At 53.0% G+C, this 22,420-nt stretch overlaps 3 protein-coding genes across 12 annotated transcripts in view; 2 read left to right on the top strand and 1 right to left on the bottom strand.

Moving 5' to 3' along the window:
• Positions 1-11,553, top strand: part of KEL (Kell metallo-endopeptidase (Kell blood group)) — a 167,016-nt gene extending 155,463 nt beyond the window's left edge. Inside the window, exons 13-23 of the mRNA XM_032483539.1 lie at positions 343-423; positions 843-972; positions 7,051-7,161; positions 8,267-8,365; positions 8,606-8,683; positions 9,093-9,193; positions 9,375-9,485; positions 9,628-9,695; positions 9,916-10,085; positions 10,433-10,528; positions 11,266-11,553. Of these exons, the coding sequence (XP_032339430.1) occupies positions 343-423; positions 843-972; positions 7,051-7,161; positions 8,267-8,365; positions 8,606-8,683; positions 9,093-9,193; positions 9,375-9,485; positions 9,628-9,695; positions 9,916-10,085; positions 10,433-10,528; positions 11,266-11,427 (1,207 nt within the window). The 3' untranslated portion in view covers positions 11,428-11,553. The remainder of the gene's footprint in view (positions 1-342; positions 424-842; positions 973-7,050; positions 7,162-8,266; positions 8,366-8,605; positions 8,684-9,092; positions 9,194-9,374; positions 9,486-9,627; positions 9,696-9,915; positions 10,086-10,432; positions 10,529-11,265) is intronic.
• Positions 11,554-12,074: 521 nt separating this feature from the next.
• LLCFC1 (LLLL and CFNLAS motif containing 1) lies at positions 12,075-13,357 on the bottom strand. The gene is given in 4 exon segments (XM_014559855.2): positions 12,075-12,266; positions 12,268-12,323; positions 12,841-13,120; positions 13,322-13,357. Coding segments are annotated over 4 exon segments (564 nt in total).
• Positions 13,358-14,302: 945 nt separating this feature from the next.
• Positions 14,303-22,420, top strand: part of TRPV5 (transient receptor potential cation channel subfamily V member 5) — a 33,930-nt gene continuing 25,812 nt past the window's right edge. For 2 of the 10 annotated variants that reach the window (XR_004321317.1, XM_032483541.1), the window contains exons 1-11: positions 14,303-14,407; positions 14,519-14,624; positions 16,024-16,170; positions 16,650-16,763; positions 17,158-17,300; positions 19,547-19,689; positions 19,818-19,940; positions 20,416-20,553; positions 20,836-20,934; positions 21,077-21,252; positions 21,653-21,799. Coding sequence is in view for 9 of the 10 variants with exons in the window: in XM_032483541.1 (XP_032339432.1) it covers positions 17,176-17,300; positions 19,547-19,689; positions 19,818-19,940; positions 20,416-20,553; positions 20,836-20,934; positions 21,077-21,252; positions 21,653-21,799 (951 nt within the window). In the remaining variant the exon portion in view is untranslated. Of the gene's footprint in view, positions 14,408-14,518; positions 14,625-15,233; positions 16,171-16,649; positions 16,764-16,935; positions 17,301-17,337; positions 19,690-19,817; positions 19,941-20,415; positions 20,554-20,835; positions 20,935-21,076; positions 21,253-21,652; positions 21,800-22,420 lie in introns of those variants that run through there. The other 8 variants (XM_032483546.1, XM_032483544.1, XM_032483542.1 and 5 more) reach the window with 8 other exon arrangements.

Here is a 22,420-nt window from a genome sequence, read left to right as displayed (position 1 = left end):
CAAGCAGTATGTAACCTGTGAAGGGACTCTGAGCTGTAGGAGATGATGGAAGGCCAGTCGCTGGGGACAGCCAGCGCATTTCTGTCCTGTCTGCAGCTGAGGAGTGCGGGCCAGAGGAGGAAGCATGTGAAATGAGTGGACGGAGGAGGTGAAGGCTGGGAAAAGCTGGGGGGTGGGGGCGTTTCTCAGCTGTAGTGAAAGGGTTCTGGGGCCCTTGTAGGAGAGATTAAGAAGTCGAGGAAGCGGGGGGGGGGGGGGACAGGAGGGTGACGCTCTCTGTTGGGCTCTCTGCTGTCCCTGATACTGTGTGGCCACCACTTGAAGGCAGCGGCTTCCTTCCAGGGCCTCCGGCTCAACGCCCTTCCTCATAGTAACTCAGTGGCAGCAACATCTGGAAATTCTTTCAGAGGGAAGCAAACGCAGGTGCGAGGAGGTTTATGCAAGAATACAAATCAACACCCCTACGAGAGTTGCCAATAGGGCAGAGAAAGGCCCTGGGTGCCAGCTTTGTTGTGCTTAGAAGGTACATCTTAGGATGAGCTGAGGTTTCTTGGTTGTAGAATTTGTTCAGTCTAAGTCCAGCCTTCATCTAGCCTAGAACTTCTCTCCCTGTGGCTTGAGAAGTCGGCCTCTTCATCTGGTTCTTCTCTCGTTCTCCACCCCCATCCCAACCCACATCAAGAAAAGCTCTTCTTGACGTGTTCACATTAAGTTATTCTCTATGAATACAAAGGAGAAGGACTTCCCCTGGGAGTACCAAGGGGACTCTCACACGGGGAAGCACTTCTCGTGGCTTCCCCAGAGCCCCGGGGTGTATGTGTGGGTCTCTTTTCTCTCCGCAGGGGCTTTCTGCAGAGCCACATGATCTTGGGGCTGGTGGGGACCCTTTCTCCAGCCCTGGACAGTAAATTCCAAGAGGCACACAGAGTGCTGAACCAGAAACTGCGGGAGCTGACAGATGGACCACCCCTGGTGAGAGAGGAGGGAGGAGTTCTCCCAGATCGGGGGCGAAAGGAGTACCTGCCATTTGCAGGGAAAGATGCTGGCATATCTCTCTCAGGGATGGGCGTGAGGACAGATGCCCCTCAATGTCTGGAACCCCCAGGGGAGCAGATCGGTGGGCACACGCCGCTCACACTGAGAGCTGAGGCTCCAGGTGCCAGACCTTTAGGACACACATCTGGCTACTTCTAGAGCCTTTTGCTGAGTGTTAAAGTTTAGATAGAAAGCTCTAAAATTATCAAGAACTGCTTTTCCTTTGTCATGACTGTTTGCCTGGTTATGCTGAGCACTGTGATTGAGGACCTGGACCGGAAGCCTAGGGTTCGTTGGGTGAGAAATGGGTGCAGCATGGCAGTGGCCTTCCCTCTGTCTAGGTGATTCCAGTGTTTGATGCTCAAATGTGCTTCACAAAGAGCTCATGTCTGCCATCCCGTGGGATCCAGGGGCCACACCTGGATGGTGTGGTGCAGATCCCAGTGTGTCAGAGGAGGGGGCTCTGAACCAAATGTGCTTCTAACCGAAGTCTACTCTGTTCATGCTCTATTACTGAGAATTTTGAAATCCTAGGTTGACACATCCAAATGCAAAAGGAGGCATGTAGAACATTAGACGCACTCCCACCTCAGTCAGCACTTCAGGGTGGTCTTGACAATCACTGGATTTCTTTTCTTTGTAATTTGTGGACCATTTCTCTGCCTTGAAGAAACTCTTTGCTTTAGCAAACTGAAGTATTTGTGGTATTAACAAAGGGGAATTGTATACACTGATGACTGGAATGTAGTTATTGCCTATTGAGAGTTTATAATATGCTAGACATTTTTCTAAGCCCCTTAGAAGTATGAGCTGATTTAATCCCCACAATTCCATGAGGTAGACACACCATTCTGTCCTTGTTTTATTGATGGTTAAACAAGGTACGCAAGTTAGGGATCTTGCTGAAGTTAATACAGCTAGGAAGTTGTTAGAGCTAGGAGTTGAACTCTGGCAGTCTGGCTCGAGGGTCTGTGTGCTTAATCACCGTAAAAAAAAAAAAAAATCCTTAGGATTTTCACTCAGGTGGGCTGGTCCCCAAGAAGCTTCTGCCTAACCTTTCTCTTGATGCACATGAAGCAGGACAGACCCCAGATGCTCTTAGTTGGGGTTGTTACAGAACCTCTGGCAATGAATACCTTCCTGTAAATCCCAGAAGCGTGGCTTGGTGGTACTTCCTGAAGGGTGTTAAGACATTGAAACATTGAAACTCACACAGAAAACTTACAAGGCTTACAAATTGCTAAAGCCACTTCCCTCTCTCTCTTTCTCTCTCTCTCTCTCTCTCTCTATATATATATATAATATAATAGATCTCCTTATAGATCCATTAGGATATATAATTGTCCTTGAGCTTAAAAGCTGAATCAAGCTCTATCAACAAATAGTTCTGCGACCTGGGGAAGCCCTTGCAGCTGTCTGGAACAGCACTGAATACAACACATAATATTAACAGCTGGAATACACGCAGAAGTTACTCTATGTCAGGCATTGCTCAATGTATTTACTCCTCCCAGAAACGCTCTGAGGTCCTCAGAAAGGACAAGTAACTTCCCCAAGACCACACAGCTCATAAGTGAAGGAACAGACTCCAGAACAGGTCTGTCTGACCCATGAGGCCATATTTTAAACCACATACCGTGCAGGATTGAGAAACAGTGGGCTGTACCAAAAGTGCATTGGCAAATTCTTTCTATAAAGGTCAAGATAGTAAATATTTTAGGCTTTGTGATCTGTGTTGCAACTACTCAACTCTGCCCTTGTGACACAAAAGCAGTTGTATGCTAAGTAAATGAATGGGCGTAGCTGTGTTCTGAGAAAACTCCGGTTTAGACAACAGATACTCTTGGAATTCCCAGGAGGGAGAGTCAGGGTGGGTGTAAATGGTCAGTGGGATGTCTGTGCAGGAAGGCAGGATGGGAGGAATGTCTAGGGAGAGGAAGGGGTTTTCTGGTAAAGGAAGGGTTATCGTTTCGTGGGGCAGACTGGCTATAACTTGGGGCAGTCAGAGGGATCCCCCTGGTGGCTCTTGGCTGAGAAGAGGTGACTGGGCTTGCAGGGAAGGCTGTCCTGCTGCTGTGCTGGAGCCTGGCCTGGGGTTTGAGAATCAAACCAGTGCAGCTGAAACAGAGGAAGCGAATAAGGCAACAGTAGGGAGGAGATCAGAGAGGGGAGGAGGGGCTTGTACAGGGTCTGGTAGGCCACATAAGGACTTGGGTTTTTCTCTGCATGAAACAGGGGCCTATGGAAGTGTTGATCTGTTTTATGTTTTAAAAGAACACATTTTAAAGATAAGCAGCAGTATTTCTGGATGGATGTGTGATATGAGAAGAGTGAAGTCAAAGATACCACCAAGGTTTTGGCCTTGATTTGACCAAAATGTGTGTTTCTATCTAATGATCATTAATTACAGATTTCTGACCGTATTCTTCTGGATGAATTCTAATTTATAGCATCCTTATTTAGAGAGACTGCTGGGTCTCATTATCTGACCACATTTTGTTTAATTTTGAAGAAGCAGTCAATGAGAATGGCTGTTGACCCAGGTCTTTCTCATATTCAACTTGAGAAGCTGAGTTTGGGGAATTAAAAGCAGAACTTCACATTTGTGTCTATTCAGTGTGAACCATTCATACTCAGCCCAGCATCCCAATTATTCAGGTAATTTTAGTCTTTGTTTCAATCAGCTGTTATTTCCGCCTCGGGTCATGTGCAGTTTTATTTAGTGCACCTGCATCTAGATTACTGTTAAGCCTCTGCTCCAGGAAGAGCATCAGGTCAGGTTATTGAAGACCCAGCTCTAGAGTCATCCATCTGTTTATGCAACAAAGTATTTATTGAGTGCTTACTATACATGCCACACACCTCTCTAGGCACTTGGGGTGCTTCATGAACAGGATAGACAGAAGTCCCTGCCCTCAGACACATATTCTAATGGAGGCAGAGAGACAATAAACTAAGTAAAATATGTTGGGCAGTGACAGGTGCTGTGGAGAAACGTAACAGGACGGAGCGGGAGAGGCATGCTAGGTGGGGACGGGTTACAGTGTTCAGTGGGGTGGCCGGGGAAGCTCGTTCGAACTTGGAGGCGTGGATCATTGACATTCCCTTATGGGTGAGTCAGCCGAGAAGCCACTCAAATCACACTGTCTTCTGATGTAGGTTTCTCCATCTCATTCAGAAAGCCGCAATTTATGGTTTTACCAGATGCCTTCTTGAAATCGGAATAATGTCAACAGCATGAGGTAGAGCTTTAGAATTCGCAGGGTCCCTTCCCTGTGCCATCTCACCTGCTCGTCCAGGTAGCTCTGTGAGGAAGGCAGAACAGGCTCACTTTTATCGCTGATGTAACTAGTATGAGGGTTTAAGTTAATAATCCACACTTAGTAAACGCTGATTTCTCTGTTCAGAGGGAGTATTGCGGACGTCCTCAGGGATGAATCTGGCCTAGGGGTGTGTTTTGTTGGCTTTTAAGTTTTTTTTTTTTTTATAGACTTTTAATTAAGAGCCAACTTTCAAAAATTAGGCGATAGCACACCAAAAGTCAGATTTCCAGCTTTTTGTTGTTGTTGTTGTAAAGGTGAGCCTCCAGGGGCAACACGTGTCTGGAGCTGAGTGATGGAGCCCATCGGGCTGGGTACCTCTCCCCAGTTTGCCCTCTGTGTCTGGGGGTCCGATGTAGACTGCTTCTCTCAATTACGTTACCTCATGGCCTCTACTTCAGTTTGTGACTCCTGATCTATGGTTTATCCGGGTTTAATGACCCTTTAAAAATGATGAAATTTAAAAATGATTTTGACATTACTTGTCCTCAATGATCCTATGCTGGACTTTAATTACACATTATTTTCCAAGTGTTCAAAAATAGTCGGTTTAGTGATTCATTCTAGAATTTTGTTTAGAAATTCACATTAAGGATTCCTGGCTGGCGTGTAATCTCGAAAATCTACTTTCCCTCTACTGAAAATTGCGCAAAAATGTTTTTCTCTCCAGACTCTTGGAATTTTTTTCCTGATGTCTATCGTGTCTGTCGTTACTCACGGTTCTAAGGTTGTATCTGCAACTTTTTTTCTGGCCCTTAAAATTAATCTACTGAGCTTCATTATCTTGGGTTTGAAGTATTTCTTCCATCCTTGATATTTTAGTGGTGATTTTTTTTCTTTCTCTTTCTCTATTTTCAATCAATATGGAATATACTCTATCACCCTCTGCCTTGAGAGACAGCTCAGATATTTATTGCCCGAAACAGATGAATGTAGAACCCACCAACCTCCAGCCCTCAGGCTTACGTTTATTTATAGATTCTGGAAGTCATATGACCCAGCATCGTTGTGACCAAAAGAATCCCAGAGTGGCACAGGGGGAGCAGCGGGTAGTCCGAGGTGGTGTCCATACTGTCCAGCAACCAGGCTGTGGGCACCAGCATGGAGCAGGGAAAGACTGTGGGAGACATGGGCAGGTGCCAGCGAAAGGGACCAGGAACAACTCAAGAACCAGGAGGTGCGGAGAAGGCAGGCAGGTCCACATTACCAGGCTCAAGGCTGATGTGTTTGCTGTTCTCCTGGGTGCGGCCCTCCACCCGCACCTGCCTGTCTGGTGAAAGGCAGTCTCAGACCCGGGCTTGTCATCGGGGCCTGTGGGGGATCGACACTGAAGGTGGCCAGCAGATTCTGCGCTTTTCACACTTGTGCTTCAGAGCTCCAACTAATACACCACAGAACGTGTCTGAGTTCCTTCCGCTCACCAGGAGAAGGTCTTCAACAGGCCTCACCGTGAGGGGGCAGACAAGAACACACAAATGTGAGCCACCAGGCCTGGCTTGGCCTCCAAAGCGATAACCACCCTAAGAGACAGGCCCGGGAGTGTCTGCTACAACAATGCTGGCCTCCTTTTGAGCTCCTCTTTTGTAGGAAACCCCATAAACTCTCTTCAGTCTTAGGACCAGCATGCAGAGTAGCAGCTTAATGACTTTGCCTGCGAGGAGATCTGTGGGAGTAAATAAGTTACAGGAGTGAAGTCTTGTGACCTCATCCCACTCAGCCCGAATTAGCATATTAGCTGTCTTCACCTCAAGTCCCAGCTCAGTTTTCCCTTCGGCCAGCTCTCATTCCTCATCCTTGGTTTCTCGGCCAAGGATGTGTTTCTCAGCCACCCTGCATCATCTCCAGCCGGACCCCTGGTTACCTCTTCCAAGCCATCCTAGCCTGTCGCTGAAACCTCCCCAGCATCTCTCTTGTGTTTCTTATTCTTTCCATCCTGCTGTTTAGAAACACCCTCTTTGCGTCTTTGTCTCACCATCTCTCTGCCTCTGAAGTTGAAGACATCCATCATTTCATCCTATATGCTTTTCCCTGACTTGGCTGAAAGTTTCTTAGTCTTTATTTCTTATTCATATATTTAGTCTTTTCTTTTGTCCTCTTCTCCTATCAAACAATATGGCATCAAAACCCCAATTCCACCCTGGTAATTTTCTTCTTTGTAAGATCTTACCATATGATCCACTAACCATTTGGAGAGTCAGGTGGGCGAGGGGAGGTGGAAGTCACCTCCAATTTCACCTTCAATTTCCATTTTAAGGAAAGGAGCGTGGGAGGATGGGAATCACTGCTGGGATCCCAGAGCCCCCACGTGATAGGTGGGGCATGTGGTGGGTGGGGACAGAGTGGCAAGCAGACCTGCTGAAGTTAAGAGGGTTGGTTCTGGTCCTCTCCTTCCCAGGAGCCATCAGTCGTCCAGAAGGATGCCTCCCAGGCATCAAATTCAATAGACAATGAACAAGGATAGTTTGCCCAACCCAGGCTCTTGAGGCTAGCCCTGGAGGAGAAGTGAGCTCCTTTTTGCTGACTAGCAATAACCCCATGTGTGTCACCAAAAGGGGTTAGAGAGTAAAGCGAGACAAATCCAGAAAGTTCAGAAAAGAGGGTGTCCTCTGGGGGTGAAGGTCTAGGTAAGATTGGCCTGGGAAAGTGGATGAGGAACCCTGGACGGGATCCACTCATTCCAGCTTTGTCTCTGTAGCCCACCTACCCTCGCTGGATGATGTGTGTGGAGGAGTCGGAAGCCTTCTTCGAGCCCACGCTGGCAGCCTTGTTTGCCCAGGAGACCTTCGGCCGGAGCACCCAAAGTGCTGTACGTGAGGGCTCTCCCCCAGCCCACGTCCCTCCGCCCCTTCCCACCCCACCTAGCCTCTCCTAATTCTTTTGACTTCTCCATGGTATCTGTGGTCAGGGAATCAGCAGCTACAGAGAGAGTTCACCATGGGAGACAGCCCAGAGGAGGACATGCTGCATCCATAGGGTCTGCTCTCTTTAGCTTCAGGACACAGTCCACACGACACGTATTAACCTGGACAAGTCACTCCACTTTCCTGCTCACGTGTTTCCTCAACCGTAAAATGGAAAATTGAATCCCATGACCTCTAAGGCTACTCCTTGTTTATCTATGATTTATTAACAGCACATGAAATGACGTGAATGGAATGCTATAATATTAAGAAGTGCAAATAAATAGCTACTGAATGCTTTTCGGTGCCTGCCGTGTGCCTGGTACCCTTGTAAGCACTTTGCAGGAACTGCTTTAATTCCTAGTATCATTCTACTTTCAAAGCAGAGAGAACTGATGCACAGAGGGGTTAAGCAACTTGCCCACGGTCACACAGCAGAGTCAGGGTTTAAACTCAGGCTTCTGCTCTTGCCATCCATTTTTCTCCATCAAGAAAGGAAATGTGCAAGATGGTAGATGGCTGAGAAAGCAGTAACTGCAGTCAGGGTGTGGAGCTGGGAAGGCTTCGGCTTGTTGGGAAGCAGAAGAAAACCCAGAAAGATGGAGAGAGGAAATGCAGGCCTTAAGAAAGAGGGTGTGAGGACTAGGGCCCTCGAGAGCAGAGAAGGGAGTGATGGTCCTCTTCCTCCTTCCACTTTCTGAGTCAACAGTCTGGCCAAGAGAAAGGACAGTGTCTCCCCTGCAGGCTGAGATCGCCCCAAGGAAAGGAACTGCCTCCCCCATCAACTCTCAGGGGTGACCAGTTCCCACCTTCCCCTTCTGGGCTTCGTACCTCCTTCCTATCTCCATAGCTCTCTGACCCTGGGGTTTTGGTCACCTAGGAAATACCATTTTCTTCTTCCTCTTTTTGAGATTGTCCCCCTTCTGGCAGCTCCTCAGGGCCAAGTCCCCTGCCTAGAACCCAGGACTGAGGCTGATCCTGACCCATTTGTTTCTCTGTTTCTGCCCACAGGCCATGGAATTATTCACTGTAATCAAGGAGGCCCTTATCACTCGCCTCCAAAGACTTCCCTGGGTGGATGAAGAGACCCGGAAGGAGGCCCTGAACAAGGTGAGACCAGAAGGAGACAGTGTGGGAATGCGTAGCGGGTGGAAACTGCATGTTAGGTCAAGAGATCACTGTGACTGGAGGAGCGTGCTGAAGGCACCAGGGCCCAAGTATGAACACCGACATGCTGCACACACATCCGGGGACAGGACCAAAGGAGGGGACGAGGGCAGTGAGCAGGAGAAGTTTCTCCTGATAGACTCCGGGTGGCTGGGTTCCTTCCACCTTCCTGTCTCTTCCCAGGTTGCACAAGTGCAGGTGAAGATGGGGGCCCCGGAATGGGCCCTGAAGCCAGACCTGGCCAGACAGAAATACCGTGATGTGGGTCCAGCTCCTCTTTAGTCCTCAACTGCCTCACCGCTCCGACCCATCCGAGTGGCAGACAGTCACTTTCCTTGGTTGATCCTAAGCGACCCCTTCCTTGCCCTGGTGCTGCCTGGACTTGATGGTCAATAGCCACACTGTGGGTCTTGCCAGCAGAGGGATAGAATCTTTTCAGGTCACGAAGAGTGTGTGCGCACACATGTGATTTGCTTGAGTGTGTTTGCGTGCCGGGACTGTGGGAAGCCCGTTGCACCAACATGTGACGGTGTCACAGTGCTGGTTTTCCACTGTTCCGGGGATGTCTGTGTGTCAGGGCTTATCTGCCTGGGTTCAAACGTCCCCATCAGGGTATATCAGTGTGCATCTACATTCGGTGTATTCGAATTGCCTGCCTGCCTCCTCCCAGATACAACTTCAACCCAGCTTCCTGCAGTCCTTCCTGAGCTGCGTCCGATCTCGCCGAGCCAGAATTATCCGGAGTTTCTTGCAGCCTTTCCCCCACCACAGGTAGGAGAGCAAGGGAGACACAGACACCGCATCCCAGAAATAGCTGTCCAAAATTAGCAGGAAGTAAAACCAGGGGCTCAGGGAAACAGGAACAGTGACAGTATTTGGGAAGGACTGCATACATTTGGGGTGGGGGAGCAATAAATGATGGAGCTGATGTTCGTGTGTGCTCTTCCCACAGGTGGCAGGTGCCCCCCTGGGGGGTTAATGCTTACTATTCAGTATCTGACCATGCGGTGGTCTTCCCAGCTGGACTCCTCCAACCCCCATTCTTCCACCCTGGCTACCCCAGGTACAGGCCATTCCATGAGGGTGGGCAGGAAGTTTCCCAAGAGCGATGGGCCAGTGTTACGATGAATGATGAATGTGGTTGGAGAATTGAAACCAAAAACTTGGAAGGATTCTGGGGGTGATACAAGCCCTTGTCTCCCCAGAGCCGTGAACTTTGGTGCTGCTGGCAGCATTATGGCCCATGAGATGCTGCACATCCTGTACCAGCTCTGTGAGTACAGTGGGCCACTGGGAGGTGAGGCCGCGGGGAGCCCAGAAGACCCCAAAGGAGGCCTAGAGGAGGAGAAAGGGAGGTTGTGCGAGGGCTCCAGGTGGGACAGTCCTGAAGCCTTTGCAATACTCCTGGGAGCCTTCCCAGTTTGCAGTACCCCCATGTCTTCACCTCTTGCGTCATGCCTCACCGTTTGATTCCCTTGCCCCATTTTCAACAGTATTCCCTGGGGGCTGCCCGGCCTGTGACACCCGTTCCCTACAGGGGGCGCTACTGTGCCTGGAGCGCCATTATGCTTCCTTTCCATTACCCAAAGGAATCTCCTTCAACGGCTCCCGCACATTCCTGGAGAATGCTGCCGACACAGGCGGGCTGGCCATTGCGCTGCAGGTAACTCACGTTCCAAGGCCAGGAGCTGTTTCAGCCAGCAGAAGAGCCTGCCTCCAGTTTTTCCTTCCATCATCCCTCCTGCAAACATAGCAGAGCTTTCTGCCCTTCCCATCCCCACTGAACAGACGGCAACTTGAGGACCCCCTCCTATTCCATGGAGCCTTCTTTTCTTTCCCAGCGCTCTTACAGCAAGTGCATTTTCTCCTGGCTCAGACCAGTGTGTCAGTGTGGAACTTGGGAGGATGGGCCATGAACTGGTTTTGGATATTGTGGGTAGGGCGGCCGACTTCCCAGTGGCCACAGGTCTGAAGACTAAGGGCAACCCTCCATCGCATTCCCATATGCAGGCATACAACAAGAGGCTACTGTGGTACCGTGGGGAGACCACCCTGCCCCACCTGGACCTCAGCCCCAGGCAACTCTTCTTCCGAAGCTATGCCCAGGTAGGCAGCTGCCACCTCCTGCCAAGACTCACTCCATGTCAGACAAATACCCTTTTGTTAACACTCAAAGAATCTCTCCTCCCTGAAAGGAGACATCTTCCCCCAGTGTCCCCAACCCTCTGCTGCACATGTCCCCACTGTCATCCTTTCACACATGTCCTCTTGGGACCATCTGTTCGTGGTACTATAAATTCTTCTCCCAAGCTCAGCACCCCCTTCCAAAAAAAGAAAACTCTACTCCCAAATCCCTCCTTGGGATGAGCTCAACATTTTTCTTCTCTCATTTCTTCTCCTAGAAATAGAGATCCCTTCCAAGAGTCTTAACAGACTGTCCAGAGACCACGTTCCTCATTGGAGACCTCATCCCCAGATGTGGTCCCACCCCGACATGACCCCTGCCTAAATATCATATGCTCCCTCCACAGACACTGCCCCCAATTCTTCAGTACACTTAAAGACCCCCTCCCGCCCACAGAGTTCTTACAACAGACCCTACCTCTCAGTCACTTATAAATGGTATGACTACACTAGCCCAGCCCTGCCTCAGACACCTGCTGCCAGATTAAACGACCCACAGGTAGCAAACATCTTCCTTTCTCCCTGTGGCCGTGGAGCATTCCTCTCCCTGCTCGTTGCCTGCTGTCCCTGGTCCCACCTGGTCACCAGGTCTGCCACCTCCTACTGACCCTGATGCCTGCTATGCCCCTTACCCTGTGTGGACCTCTTTTTCTCCCCAGGTGATGTGTAGGGACCCCAGCACTCAGGATCCTCGGGACACTCACAGCCCTCCTACCCTTCGAGTGCATGGGCCCCTAAGCAACAGCCCAGCCTTCGCCAGACACTTCCATTGTCCCCATGGTACCCTCATGAACCCCTCCAGCCGCTGCCAACTCTGGTAACCTGGCCAGCTACCAAAGAGATCTCAGCACAGATGTATCAACATCTCCCTGCCCCATCCATGGATTCAGGGCAATATCTCCTCTCCCCTTCCGTTTCCCAAATAAAAGCTGGCCCTTGGTTTCTTCCTGTCTCTTAGGAACTCTTTCCTGCTATGTCCTCTGCCTAGAAGTCAGAAAAAATAGGAGGAGAAAATGCTGCGCAGAGTTCCATAGAGCCGAGACAAGGAGAGAACCGATGATTGGGGAACTGGTGGGTCTAAATGTTGGTGGGCCAAAGGCGAGGTGATGAAACAAACTAGTAAGAGACTAATTGTTTTCAGGATTGTTTTCCAATTGTTTTCAGGATTTTATTGTTACTACTCTTATTGTTGCTGCCTCCTCCCCTAATCAGATGTCCTGAATGAAGCCAGGAGCTGCGGGGAGAGAGAGGGGCAGGGGTCTGGTATCTCAGCTCTTGGAGATGGCTCTCGGACTGTGAATGAGGAAACAGTGGGGCCGTGGCTTTGGGCAGCTGGAAGGCCAGCTCAGGATCTCTCTGATGCTGTATCTGAGGTGAAAGGCCGCTGGCAAGAGCCAGGAAGCCACATGCATGTCTCCCTCGGGAGAAGCGACCTGGAGCCCCATGGGGAAAGACGGTCAGTACGCTATCATGAAGCGGAGGTAGATATCCAGGTCCTCATCCAGGAACCAGGCCGCCACCTCCGCCTCAGCATCCCTCATAAAAAAACCATGATGCTGGCCAGGTTAAAGCAGAAGGTGAAGTCAAACAGGTGGTCCCGGAGAGCCGCCGTCTTTGATGTCCTGTCGTCCTCCTGCTGGGCCATGTCCACTACCTGGCAGCATCTCGCCCACCGAGGAGGCCACAAAGTGCTCTTCAAACTGTTCTCGATCCTGGTCTGGAGCAGGGGAGAGGGGAAGGCGTGAAAGGACTGGTTGTAACCCGCCCCCGCCCTGCCCCTGGTCTGCACTGGAGAGGGGAAGAAGTCGGAGACTCTGGGAGCCCGACCGTCCGCACACTCTTGTCCTTGACCACAGACGTGAGGCTCCATCTGGAGGGTCTTCTCTGCTCCGTGTGCAGCCACAGCCCCACCTCAGGTGTTCACACACCCCCTTGCCAACTCAAACGGCCTCCTCCAATGTGTGACATCATTTGATGGGGGCTGGGGACCATCTTAGAGAAGGATGAACTTCAAAGACCCTCTTCCTCTGGTTGCCCCCAGGAAAGCCCCATGCAGTTTCTGGGGCAAGGAACCCCTGCCCCAGACCCCTTCCACGACACCCATGATGCAGGGGTAGGGCCGGGGGTGATCACACGTGCCCCAAACCTGTCTCGGCTTCCACTCTGGCCTGACAAGTGGGACTGACTGCAAGAAGCTCCAGCCCTGGCCCAGGCACTGCCCTGTCTTCACCTACCGGCAGCCAGCGTTTCTTCCTCCTGACGCCTCTCGCTGGGGGCTGGGCTCGCTTTCTGAGGCTTCACCCCCTTCACCCGCAGCAGCAGCAGGACGGCTGCTAGGAACGCAGCCCTGCGGAGCTGGGCGCCCAGGGAAGTCATGGGCCTGCCCATCTGCTGCCGGTGGCCTTCCCTGCTCCCCCGTGACGGGCAGGCTCCCCCCACCTCCCTCCCCTGTCCCTTGTCCTGGCCCTTACCCCTTCCCAGCACCGTTTTCTCCCCTACCCTGCCATAGGACCTCTGACGTCATGAGCTCTGTGACATCACAGCCATGGCCTGTCCCTCATTCTGACTCACCAGAGAGTTTTGTTGGCAGGTGAGAGAGTAGAGTCACCAGCAGGGGACAACAGAAGCTTCTAAGATGACCAGAGGGGGCCATCCTGTGGAGAGCAATGGCGACGACTTAAGAGTTTGTGTGGAGTCCTTTCACATCCATTGTACTGTCAGATCCACATAGCAAGCAGGACTCAAAGTCATAGTCCGGCCATACCCATTATAGAGATGAGGACACTGAGGTTCACAGTAGAAATGACTCGCCCACTATAGGTTGCACAGAGAATAGGGGGCAGAGCAGGACTCTTGACTGACTCTTTAGATTCTAAATATCACACCTGCCAACACTCTTCTGTGCGGCCTTTCTTGAAGGAAAGCCGCTTGTGTAGGCTGAGGCCCAGACGGGAGGTCAAAAAGAGGACTGTCACATCCTGGGCTGTGCATGAAACTCGGGTCCATCAAAAATGAGGGAGGGGGAGGCATAGGTGGAGGAGGGGGAAGGTCCCTGCTCTGTGTGTGAGAGACAGAGAGCAGAGTGCGCTGGGCCTAAGTGGAAACTGCTGTCTCTTCTCATCCTCCCCCAGACTTCCCCCTCTCCCAGCCTTTGCCCTCTCGTACTGACAGACTGAACACCCTCATTTCACAGCCTCTTGTTCTCTCAGATGCAGAGGAACGGTTGTTAGAGTCTCAGTCTCTAAAGGGTGGGAGGATTAGAGTCTTCAGACAAAAACCAGCATGGCAGAGGCAAGGATCCCAAATAACAAATCTCAAGAAACTGCCTTCATGTCCCAATACCTGCCCTGCCCATGACCCTGGTGAGTGCAGACCTGTTGGCGGTAATGGACTGGCCAATCAGCATCTGCTTCCTGGAGCTGGGGTGGGAGGGGGGTGGGCAGGGGGTGTGGCATTGGGGAGACAGAATGAAGGCTTGCCCCAGAAAACCAGAGACAGATACAGGCCATGAGCCACAGGAGGGGCGCTGGAACAGATGGGAGGGGATCTTAGACCCACTGGAACCATCACCACCATCTCACACCACTCCTGGTGTCCATGCTTTCCACACCTGAATGAACCGCCGAATGCAGGGGCGAGGACATGTGCAGAAATGTGGCCCCCCTTCTGAAGAGGGGAGCTCGGAAATGAAGGGGCATGTGGGACTTCCCTCCCATGGACGCTGCTGACGCTAGCATCCAGGAGGGTCTCTCCTGGACAGCCGACGCTGCCTCCAGTCTTCTTTCTGATGATCCAAGCCAGGTGACAGGGTGACTGGGGAGTGGTACAGGAGGTCACATGATGATGGGAGAGGCAAGAGTCAGGTAAGGGAGTGACCCTGTTCACCCCTCCCTTATACTCACTGACCTGCAGGATCAGGAAATGATGCTTGAATGGAAAAAAATTACTAACCTCCCCCTGGCTACTTTGGGGAGGAGCCTCTGGGTTCCCAGCAAAATGAGAAGCCATCTCCCGCTCTGTGAGTACTGGTGGGGAGGGCAGCTGGGGGTGGGGGCTGTCTTACAGGGGCGGTAGAAAGACCGCGGTGGCCCTGACCACCACTCCTCCATTTCCTCACCACCCACCTGCCTGACGCCCTGTGCTGAGGAGATAAATCCTCCTTGGAAACCAGGAACCCCTTTACTTTTTTTTCTTATTGAAAAAGTACAAAGGGAAAAAAGTATGAAGAACAAAAAGGCTAGTACTCTCACCATCCGATGACAGTCAGTATTAATGTTTTAAAGCATTGTATTCAAATTCTTTCCCTAGGCTGTGGGCAGGTGGGGTGGGAGTGTAAGACCTAAAAATTGAATTTCAGGTTTATGGGTGTTCCTATTATTTATTCCATCAGAATAAGAGGTCTGGATGCTTTGGCACCAAGGGGCTCTGGGACACGACCGTGAGGTGAGGGGCCCCAGACCAGTGCTTAAGGACTCGCACTAGACCCAGAGGCATCACCGGGCTGGGGAGCTGCTACCCAGAGGGGAGAGAGTTTGTAGGTGTCCTTGCCCACAGAAAGCTGAGGGAGGACGGAAATGGATCAGAGGAGAGAAGAGAAAATAGGGAGGCGATGCAGGCTCTGACAAAGGGGATGGAGGGATGGGGAAGGAAGCCAGAGGACAGAAGAGGAGAGAACTCCTTAAAGATTAGGAAGCCATTTCTGAATCTCCAGCCTTCCAGGTGGGACAGCTCCGTCCCCTTCAGGCACCTTATTCCTGTCCCTCCCATTGGAGGGGACAGTGCAGGCAAAGGAGCACAAGTGGGAGGGGGAGACCAGAGGTGAACTTGGGGAAGGGGGGGGGGGGTGCCTTTCTTCCCCCGGGACCCGAGGACCGAAGACTGTGCCCTTGATGGCCAGCCCCGTGCACCTGCTCTGTGCGGCTCTGACCGGGCCCTCCCGCCCCTCCTCTCTCCAGGACTGGCTTTATGGGTTGAGTGTTTCCTGGGCAGGTGCTCCTTTCCTCGCCGGCCCCTGCTTATCAGCTCATCTACACCCCCCACCTCACCCTTATCGCTCCTTCCATCTCCTTAGACTGGAAGTCCCAAGGCTTCGGAGGTCATTACAGCCCCACACTGCCCCAACCCCCAGCAAAGCAGAAAAATGTCCCACAAGGTGACCCTTCCCCCTGGCCAGCCAGCATCTCCCCCCTCCCTGGGTGAGAGCATGTTTCCTCCTGGTCTCAGGCACCTCCTCTTCCTTTCCTTATTTATGTTCCTTTCAGTTTTTGTCCTTCTCTAAAGGTTATTTTGTCCATCCTTCAATCTCTAGAGGAGCCCTCTCTTTCTTACAGCAAAAGAAGACAGGGGTCCCTGCTCCTGAAGACCCCCAAGGGGGAGGGTCCCCAGCCTATCTCCACCCAAGCCTCTCCTCTTTCTAGGTAGAAGGTTCCCCAGAAGCAGCGAGGTCTGACGGCTGATTTGGACCAGCTCCAGTTTTGCCACCAGCTGTGGGTAATCACACCTACTTCTCCGTGCTCTGTCTTCTCACTCAGGAAATACAAAGAGAACCTTCAGCTGGCTCCCAGGTACCTCACTGATGTATTGAGTGACTCCAATTTGATAATATGGATATACCTCTTTGAAAACAATCAGGAAGAGAAATAGAAACTAATACCATAAAATAATTTAACACTGTCTTATCTTCTTTACTCAAACTCCTCCTGTTGACTCATTCCTGGAGAGAGTCCCGCGATTTCTTCCACCTTCGCCCAGTTCCTGCTGTTCAGTCTCTGTGGACGCACAGGGCTCTCTGGGGTCTCCCCCGACTGGCAGGGAGGGGCTGGAAGGGAAGCGAAATCACTGGGCTTCTCCCAGAGGAGGGGCAGCCAGGAAACCTCCTTTGAGGCAGGGCTGCGGGATAGAGGGCAGGGACGGCCACAGCTCAGAGGAGCAGTCCTGGGGTCTTTTGAGCCCTTCGGTCGAAGGAGAGTCAACAGTCATTGAGCTGTTACGATTGTGCTTCACTGACACTTTCGTGAGAGTGGGTAATACTTTGATCTTGCAGATGCACCTGAAAGCTCACCTAACTGATCTGCAAGGACTCAGAGCCAGGATTCAAACTCGGACCTGCTGATTGCTGAGCTGGAGGGCTTGGCTTCCGCACTCTCCTGCATCCCAGGTAATCCCTCACTGTGCTGGTGGGACCCACCTTGCAGGCGCTGTTGCAGCTCCCCGTCCAGATTCCTCTGCCCCACCCCTCTGCTCTCCTGGTCTCAGCCGCCCTAGCCTATCAACAGGAGCAGGCTCCCTCCTCCCTCCCCTCCAGGCTCTGTGCCCCCAAGGACTCTCTCTAGAAAGAGCTCCTCCCCCTCCAGGTAAAGCCTCTCTCCTGGCAGGGTCCCAGTCCCCTCAGTGCACGTGCACACATACCCACACCCCACAGCCGCAGACTGCACACACGTCATACTGGAGATACATCCTCTTTCAGTCCCAGCCCCAGCCGACCACCCTTCAGGGGCCTCTGGGTCCTAGACCTGCTCCCTTTAACCACATCCCTGGAACTTAATTGTCAGAGCCTGAAAGGAGAAGGCATGGGGGCTTCTCCACCCAAGGCAAGAGGACTCTGGATCCAACTCCAGAAACTTCTGACCTCGCTGGTGGGACAGCAAGACCGGGATCAGGGTCTGGACGAGGCCTACATGCTGCAGCAGAAGAGGTAGGCTGCCCCTCCCTTCACCCCCCCCCCCCGAGCCTGGAACCCTCCAGCCCACTTGGGTCCTTCTCCCCACGAGAGCAGCCCAGAGCTCAGTGCCAGGCACTGGGATGCCAGTCCCCCACCCCCTTACCAAAGCCCAGCGACCTCTGTCAGTGGCGGTGGAGGGTGTGGCCTTGGGCCATGGGAAGGTGGGGGCAGAGTGCTGCCTGGGCTCTAACCTAGTGAAAGGGGAGGAGGTTCGGGGGCTCCAGAGGGACCAGACAGAAGAGGCCAGGGTGCGTGGCAGGGGAGGAGTGGAGACAGGCAGGTGCAGGCTTGGGGAACAGGTTGCTGGGGAAGGGCTGAGAGCCTGTGAGTTTTAGGAGACTCGTTGGTTGAAGGAGGAAAAGTGAGGAATTGCTGTGAATGAGAATGCAAGTTGATGGCGTGGGGACAGGGGAGAACTCTGTTCTGTATAATGCCTGGAGCTGACCAGCTGACCAGGGAAACCCAGGCGACGTCAGGGAGTCCCACTAGGGACCCACGTAGACCATCTATCTTTTATGAGTCTCCTGTGTTCAGGGCTGTGCTAGGTCCTACGGGTACAGAGATGAGGCCCGTGTCTGTTCCTGGGACAGTCTGGGGGCACAGGTATCCCTGGAAGGGGAGAGCATCTTACGGCCAGCCCTGAGGTCCAGAGCCTGGAAGACCAGCAGCTAGCCGTCCTGAAGGCAGGCCTCTGCCTCAGTGTTTGGGAGACTTGTCTCCCATCAGAGAGCTGCCACCAGCAGATCTGGGGGCCAGACAGGGCTGGAGTCAGGAGCACATGGCCTCTCCAGTGGCATAACTCCTTCAGAAGAGCCCAGCATGTGGCTGAATGCTCTGTATCATCATCTTAAAATTCTTAATTTTTGGACCAGGGGTCCGGCAGTTTTACTTTGCTGTGGGCCTTGCACATTGTGCAGCGGGCCCTGGGTGCTGTCTGAGGCCTCATTTGGGAAAGGCGCTCTGCTTGTTCACCACCTCCCATCCCAGGCCCTGCTAAGGAAACTTTAGTTCCCTTCCCTCCCTCCCTCCGGACTTTCAAGTGGAACTAGGGCCATCTCGGGAGAGTGCTGGGTTTCGGAACTCCCTCTGCAGAGGGCAGGGGGCCAGGGTCCTGAGAGCCGAGGCTGTGTGCAGAACCCTCGGTCCAGGAGAGAGCTCTGGAATCCCAGCCCTGGTTGCTCTGGGCTGAGTGCCCTCACATGGATGGTCTAGGTGAGACGGGGCGGGGGCTGGTCCTCACTCCTCAGCCCCTCGGAGAACACTTCCCTGAGGGGCAGACCTTATCTCAGCCTTGAGATAAAAAATCTTCTACTTAAAAAAAAAAAACAAACCTTTTTCCCATCAGCTTATGGAGCCATTGGAAGAGAGGAATCTGGGGCAAGGGACATCACGGGAGCCACTGGTCTGTCTGTTTATCTGCCTTTCATCTCTCTCCTCCTGACCCTCAACCTCCCAGACCCTGTGTTCACCTTCAGAGCCAACACACACTTGCCCGGCAGGAATCAGCTGGCTGCAGCTTTATCTCTTGTTTGGTTCGTGCAGGCAGGGGAGAAGCAAAGATTAACCGGCAGAGGTACCACAGGACGGGTATCTCCCCGGGGATCCTCTCCGGGCCGCACATGCTCAGAGAAGCCCAGAGCCTTGGGTCTCAGGGTAAACCACAGAAGAGACAGAGCCAGCACACCCCACCTCAAACTTGCCCTCCACCCAGCAGGAACATGTACCTCAGCAGCCCCCTGACCTGACCCCAGAGGGAGTCAGAATTCAGCAGCGCACTCATTTCCCAGGGGCTCTAACAGCTGGCCCGTTTCTCCCTCTCAGCTTCCTTCTTATCTCTCAAACTCCCCTTGGCTAAAGAGAGCCGGTTCAGCAGGCCTGGGAGCATGGGTAAAACCTGGGCAGAAATTCTCTCTCCTCCACCTGCTCCAGATCCCCAAGTTTCCGAATGTTTACTCAGCTTAGATTGACTTGGCCAGGGCCACCAGGACCACCCATTCCACTGTCCAGGCCCTCCTCCCTCGGGCATGACACCCCTCATTCGGCTGAGCCCCCAGGCCCCCTAAGTGCAAGCACAGGGGGAGCCTCAGACAAGCTCTCGCCCCAGTCCGAGCCTCAGCCAGAGTCCGGGAAACAACTCTCCAGTGTGTCACCGCACACTCTGTGTGACCAGTGTCTGTCCTAGGCAGGCACCGTCTCTGTTCCTTCCTCTCTGCTCTCAGCTTCTCACCATGCTGTCTCTACCTGACTCAAGTTCATTCTCCCAGAATCCGAGAGTCTCCTCTGCTTCGGGCAGCCAAGGAAAATGACCTGTGTGTCCTGAAGGAGCTTCTGGTGGACCAAACCTGTGACTTTCAGCAACGAGGTGGGACGATGGAGGTGGGGCAGAGCCCTGTGCCTCCACCCCCAGACACTGAGGGTTTCTGCAAAAGGGCCTTGGGGAGTGTCTGTGGGAGGTGTTTGATGCTCCTGTCTCAATCCGCTCTGCTCCAGGAGCTCTGGGGGAGACCGCGCTGCACATAGCCGCCCTCTATGACAACCTGGAGGCCGCCATGGTGCTGCTGGAGGCCGCCCCGGAGCTGGTCAAGGAGCCCACCATACGTGAGCCATTTGCAGGTGAGGAACCTTAACGATTTTTCAAGGTGGACACAGCCAGGGGAGGGTCTGATGTCATCTCTTAAGATGGGCCTCTGAGGATAGGTTGGCGAAGGAGTGATGGAGGGTTCAAGGAGGGACTCTTCTGAGTTGAAAGGAAGACAGAGGTCCTGGTCTTGACTTTGAGTATCCGTGACCTCCTTGAGCCATTGATTATTTCCTTTCAACTTCTTTCATGTCCCCTGAAGGACAGAACTCTGTCTCTTTCAAAGTAGCACCGAAGTGTGACCTTTATATGCCACCTCCAATAGATAAGCGGTAGAAACAGCTAAGTGCCCTGCCTGAGGGATGAGGTGCCCTCGGTCTCAGGCCACTCTGCTGAGCCAAGGACAGAAATCCATGCAAGGGTCTGTCAGGGACCTCCTGTAAGCCGGGGGATGCTGTGTCTCCGAGACGACTGGGGACAGACCCCGTGACTGAGGGCTCTCTGATCCAGGTCAGACGGCACTGCACATAGCCATCATGAACCAGAACATGAACTTGGTGAGAGCCCTGCTTGCCCACGGGGCCAGCGTGTCTGCAAGAGCTCTAGGCTCAGCTTTCCGCCTCAGTCCCCGCAACCTCATCTACTTTGGTGAGAGCCAGGGCCAGGGCCGGGGGGCGGGGAGGCGGGCAGGAGCAGAGGGAGGGAGGGCAGGGGAGGCTCCACGCCTGGTGAAGCTGGGAGGGGTCAGCCCTCACAGGGCTGAAGGCCAGAGCCAACCCCCCAGCCCACAGCCCCTGCACCACCCCTGTCTCTGGTTCTGCTGACAAGTGTCCCCAGGCCCAGAGCTGAGATGGGGGAGGGGGCAGTCACTTGGAGAGACTGCCCATCCCAGCCTGCATGCTCATGGTGCGGGGCCCTCTGCACCCCCAGGGGAGCACCCTTTGTCCTTTGCTGCCTGCATGGGCAGCGAGGAGATCGTGAGGCTGCTCATCGAGCACGGAGCTGACATCCGGGCCCAGGACTCCCTGGGTAAGAGCCGGGCTGAGGAGGGCGGGGACGCTGGGGGTGTGAGGGGAGGGGCTCGGGCCGCCCCCAGGCCCACCCAGTGGGTCACGGGGAGCATCGGGGACTTTGGTCCCAGGGGCCATGTGACACCCGTGTCCTCCCCTAGGAAACACAGTGCTGCACATCCTTGTCCTCCAGCCCAACAAAACCTTTGCCTGCCAGATGTACAACCTGCTGCTGTCCTACGACAGGCGTGGGGACCGCCTGCAGTCCCTGGAGCTCGTGCCCAATCACCAGGGCCTCACCCCCTTCAAGCTGGCCGGAGTGGAGGGCAACACCGTGGTGAGGGGTACTCCCCCAGCCCCACCATGTCCTTCTCAGGACCCTTCTTCCCAAACTCCCCCAAAGGGTGGTGCTCCCTTATTCCTGGCTCTGTCACTAAAGTCCTCAGCCTTGGGAATTCCTGACTCCAGAGGATTCGAGAATCTTACTTTAGATTATCTGCTATGGGAACCCAAAGTTATGCTCTCTTTGCCTGTTTTCTCATTTCAGAGCTTGATAGGGTTTGTGGGAAAGAAAGATAACCAAAACATGACAAGCAGGCTCATGGAAACAGAGGCTTGTCAATTTCCAGCTGTCCATCAGTCACCAGGACTGGGCAACAGCCCCTCTTCAGCCGTGCTGTTCCCCTTGACCAGCTCCTTACACGCTGACCCTGCAGCTCATTACTGTGTCCCCTCAGATGTTCCAGCACCTGATGCAGAAGCGAAAGCACATCCAGTGGACGTGCGGGCCGCTGACCTCCACCCTCTACGACCTCACGGAGATCGACTCCTGGGGAGAGAATGTGTCCTTTCTAGAGCTCGTGGTCTCTTCCAAGAAGCGGGAGGTATGAGTACCATGGAGGAGGAGGGGCTGTCCATTGTCTGAGATCCTGGGCTCCAGACACTTCCCTGCCCTGTCAGAGATGAGGATGAGGACAGACTCCTGGGACCTTTGGGAGAAAATTGCAATCAACACCCCTTTCCTAACTCCTCTCTCTCTGTGCTTAGCGCTTGTCCCTTTTAATGTTGCATATGAGGGACTCTCCAAAGGGACGTTGCTTCCTATCATTCATTCATTCATTCATTCAGCATATTGAGCTTCTTACTGGGTCCCAAGCACTGTGCCAGGAACTGAGAATACAGAAATAAATGAAACCCAGTTCCTGTCAGTCAACTTTGTCCCTTTCCAGCCCCCGTCCTCAATACTTGTAATAGAGTACGACATAAACTGTCTCTGTGCTATGCCCAGTGGCCGCAAAACGGAGGCTGAGTTACCTTGGCTGGCTGGACCAGAAAAGATGTCACAGACCACATGCTTGAGTGGGGGGTTCAAGGAGGCGCTGGGAATCACCGGGAAGATGAGGAAAAAGAGAGCTTTCCAGAGAGGGAGAAACATGTAGGTCAGTCAGACGCACTGGATCGAGTGATATGAGGGAAGGGAAAATTTGTTGAAGACCGATGGAGAG

The sequence above is a fragment of the Camelus ferus genome, chromosome 7 (assembly GCF_009834535.1).
Source record: "Camelus ferus isolate YT-003-E chromosome 7, BCGSAC_Cfer_1.0, whole genome shotgun sequence".
Lineage (NCBI taxonomy): Eukaryota > Metazoa > Chordata > Mammalia > Artiodactyla > Camelidae > Camelus > Camelus ferus.
Note: the sequence above shows the minus strand (reverse complement) of the source record. Positions and strands in the feature narration are given on the sequence as shown.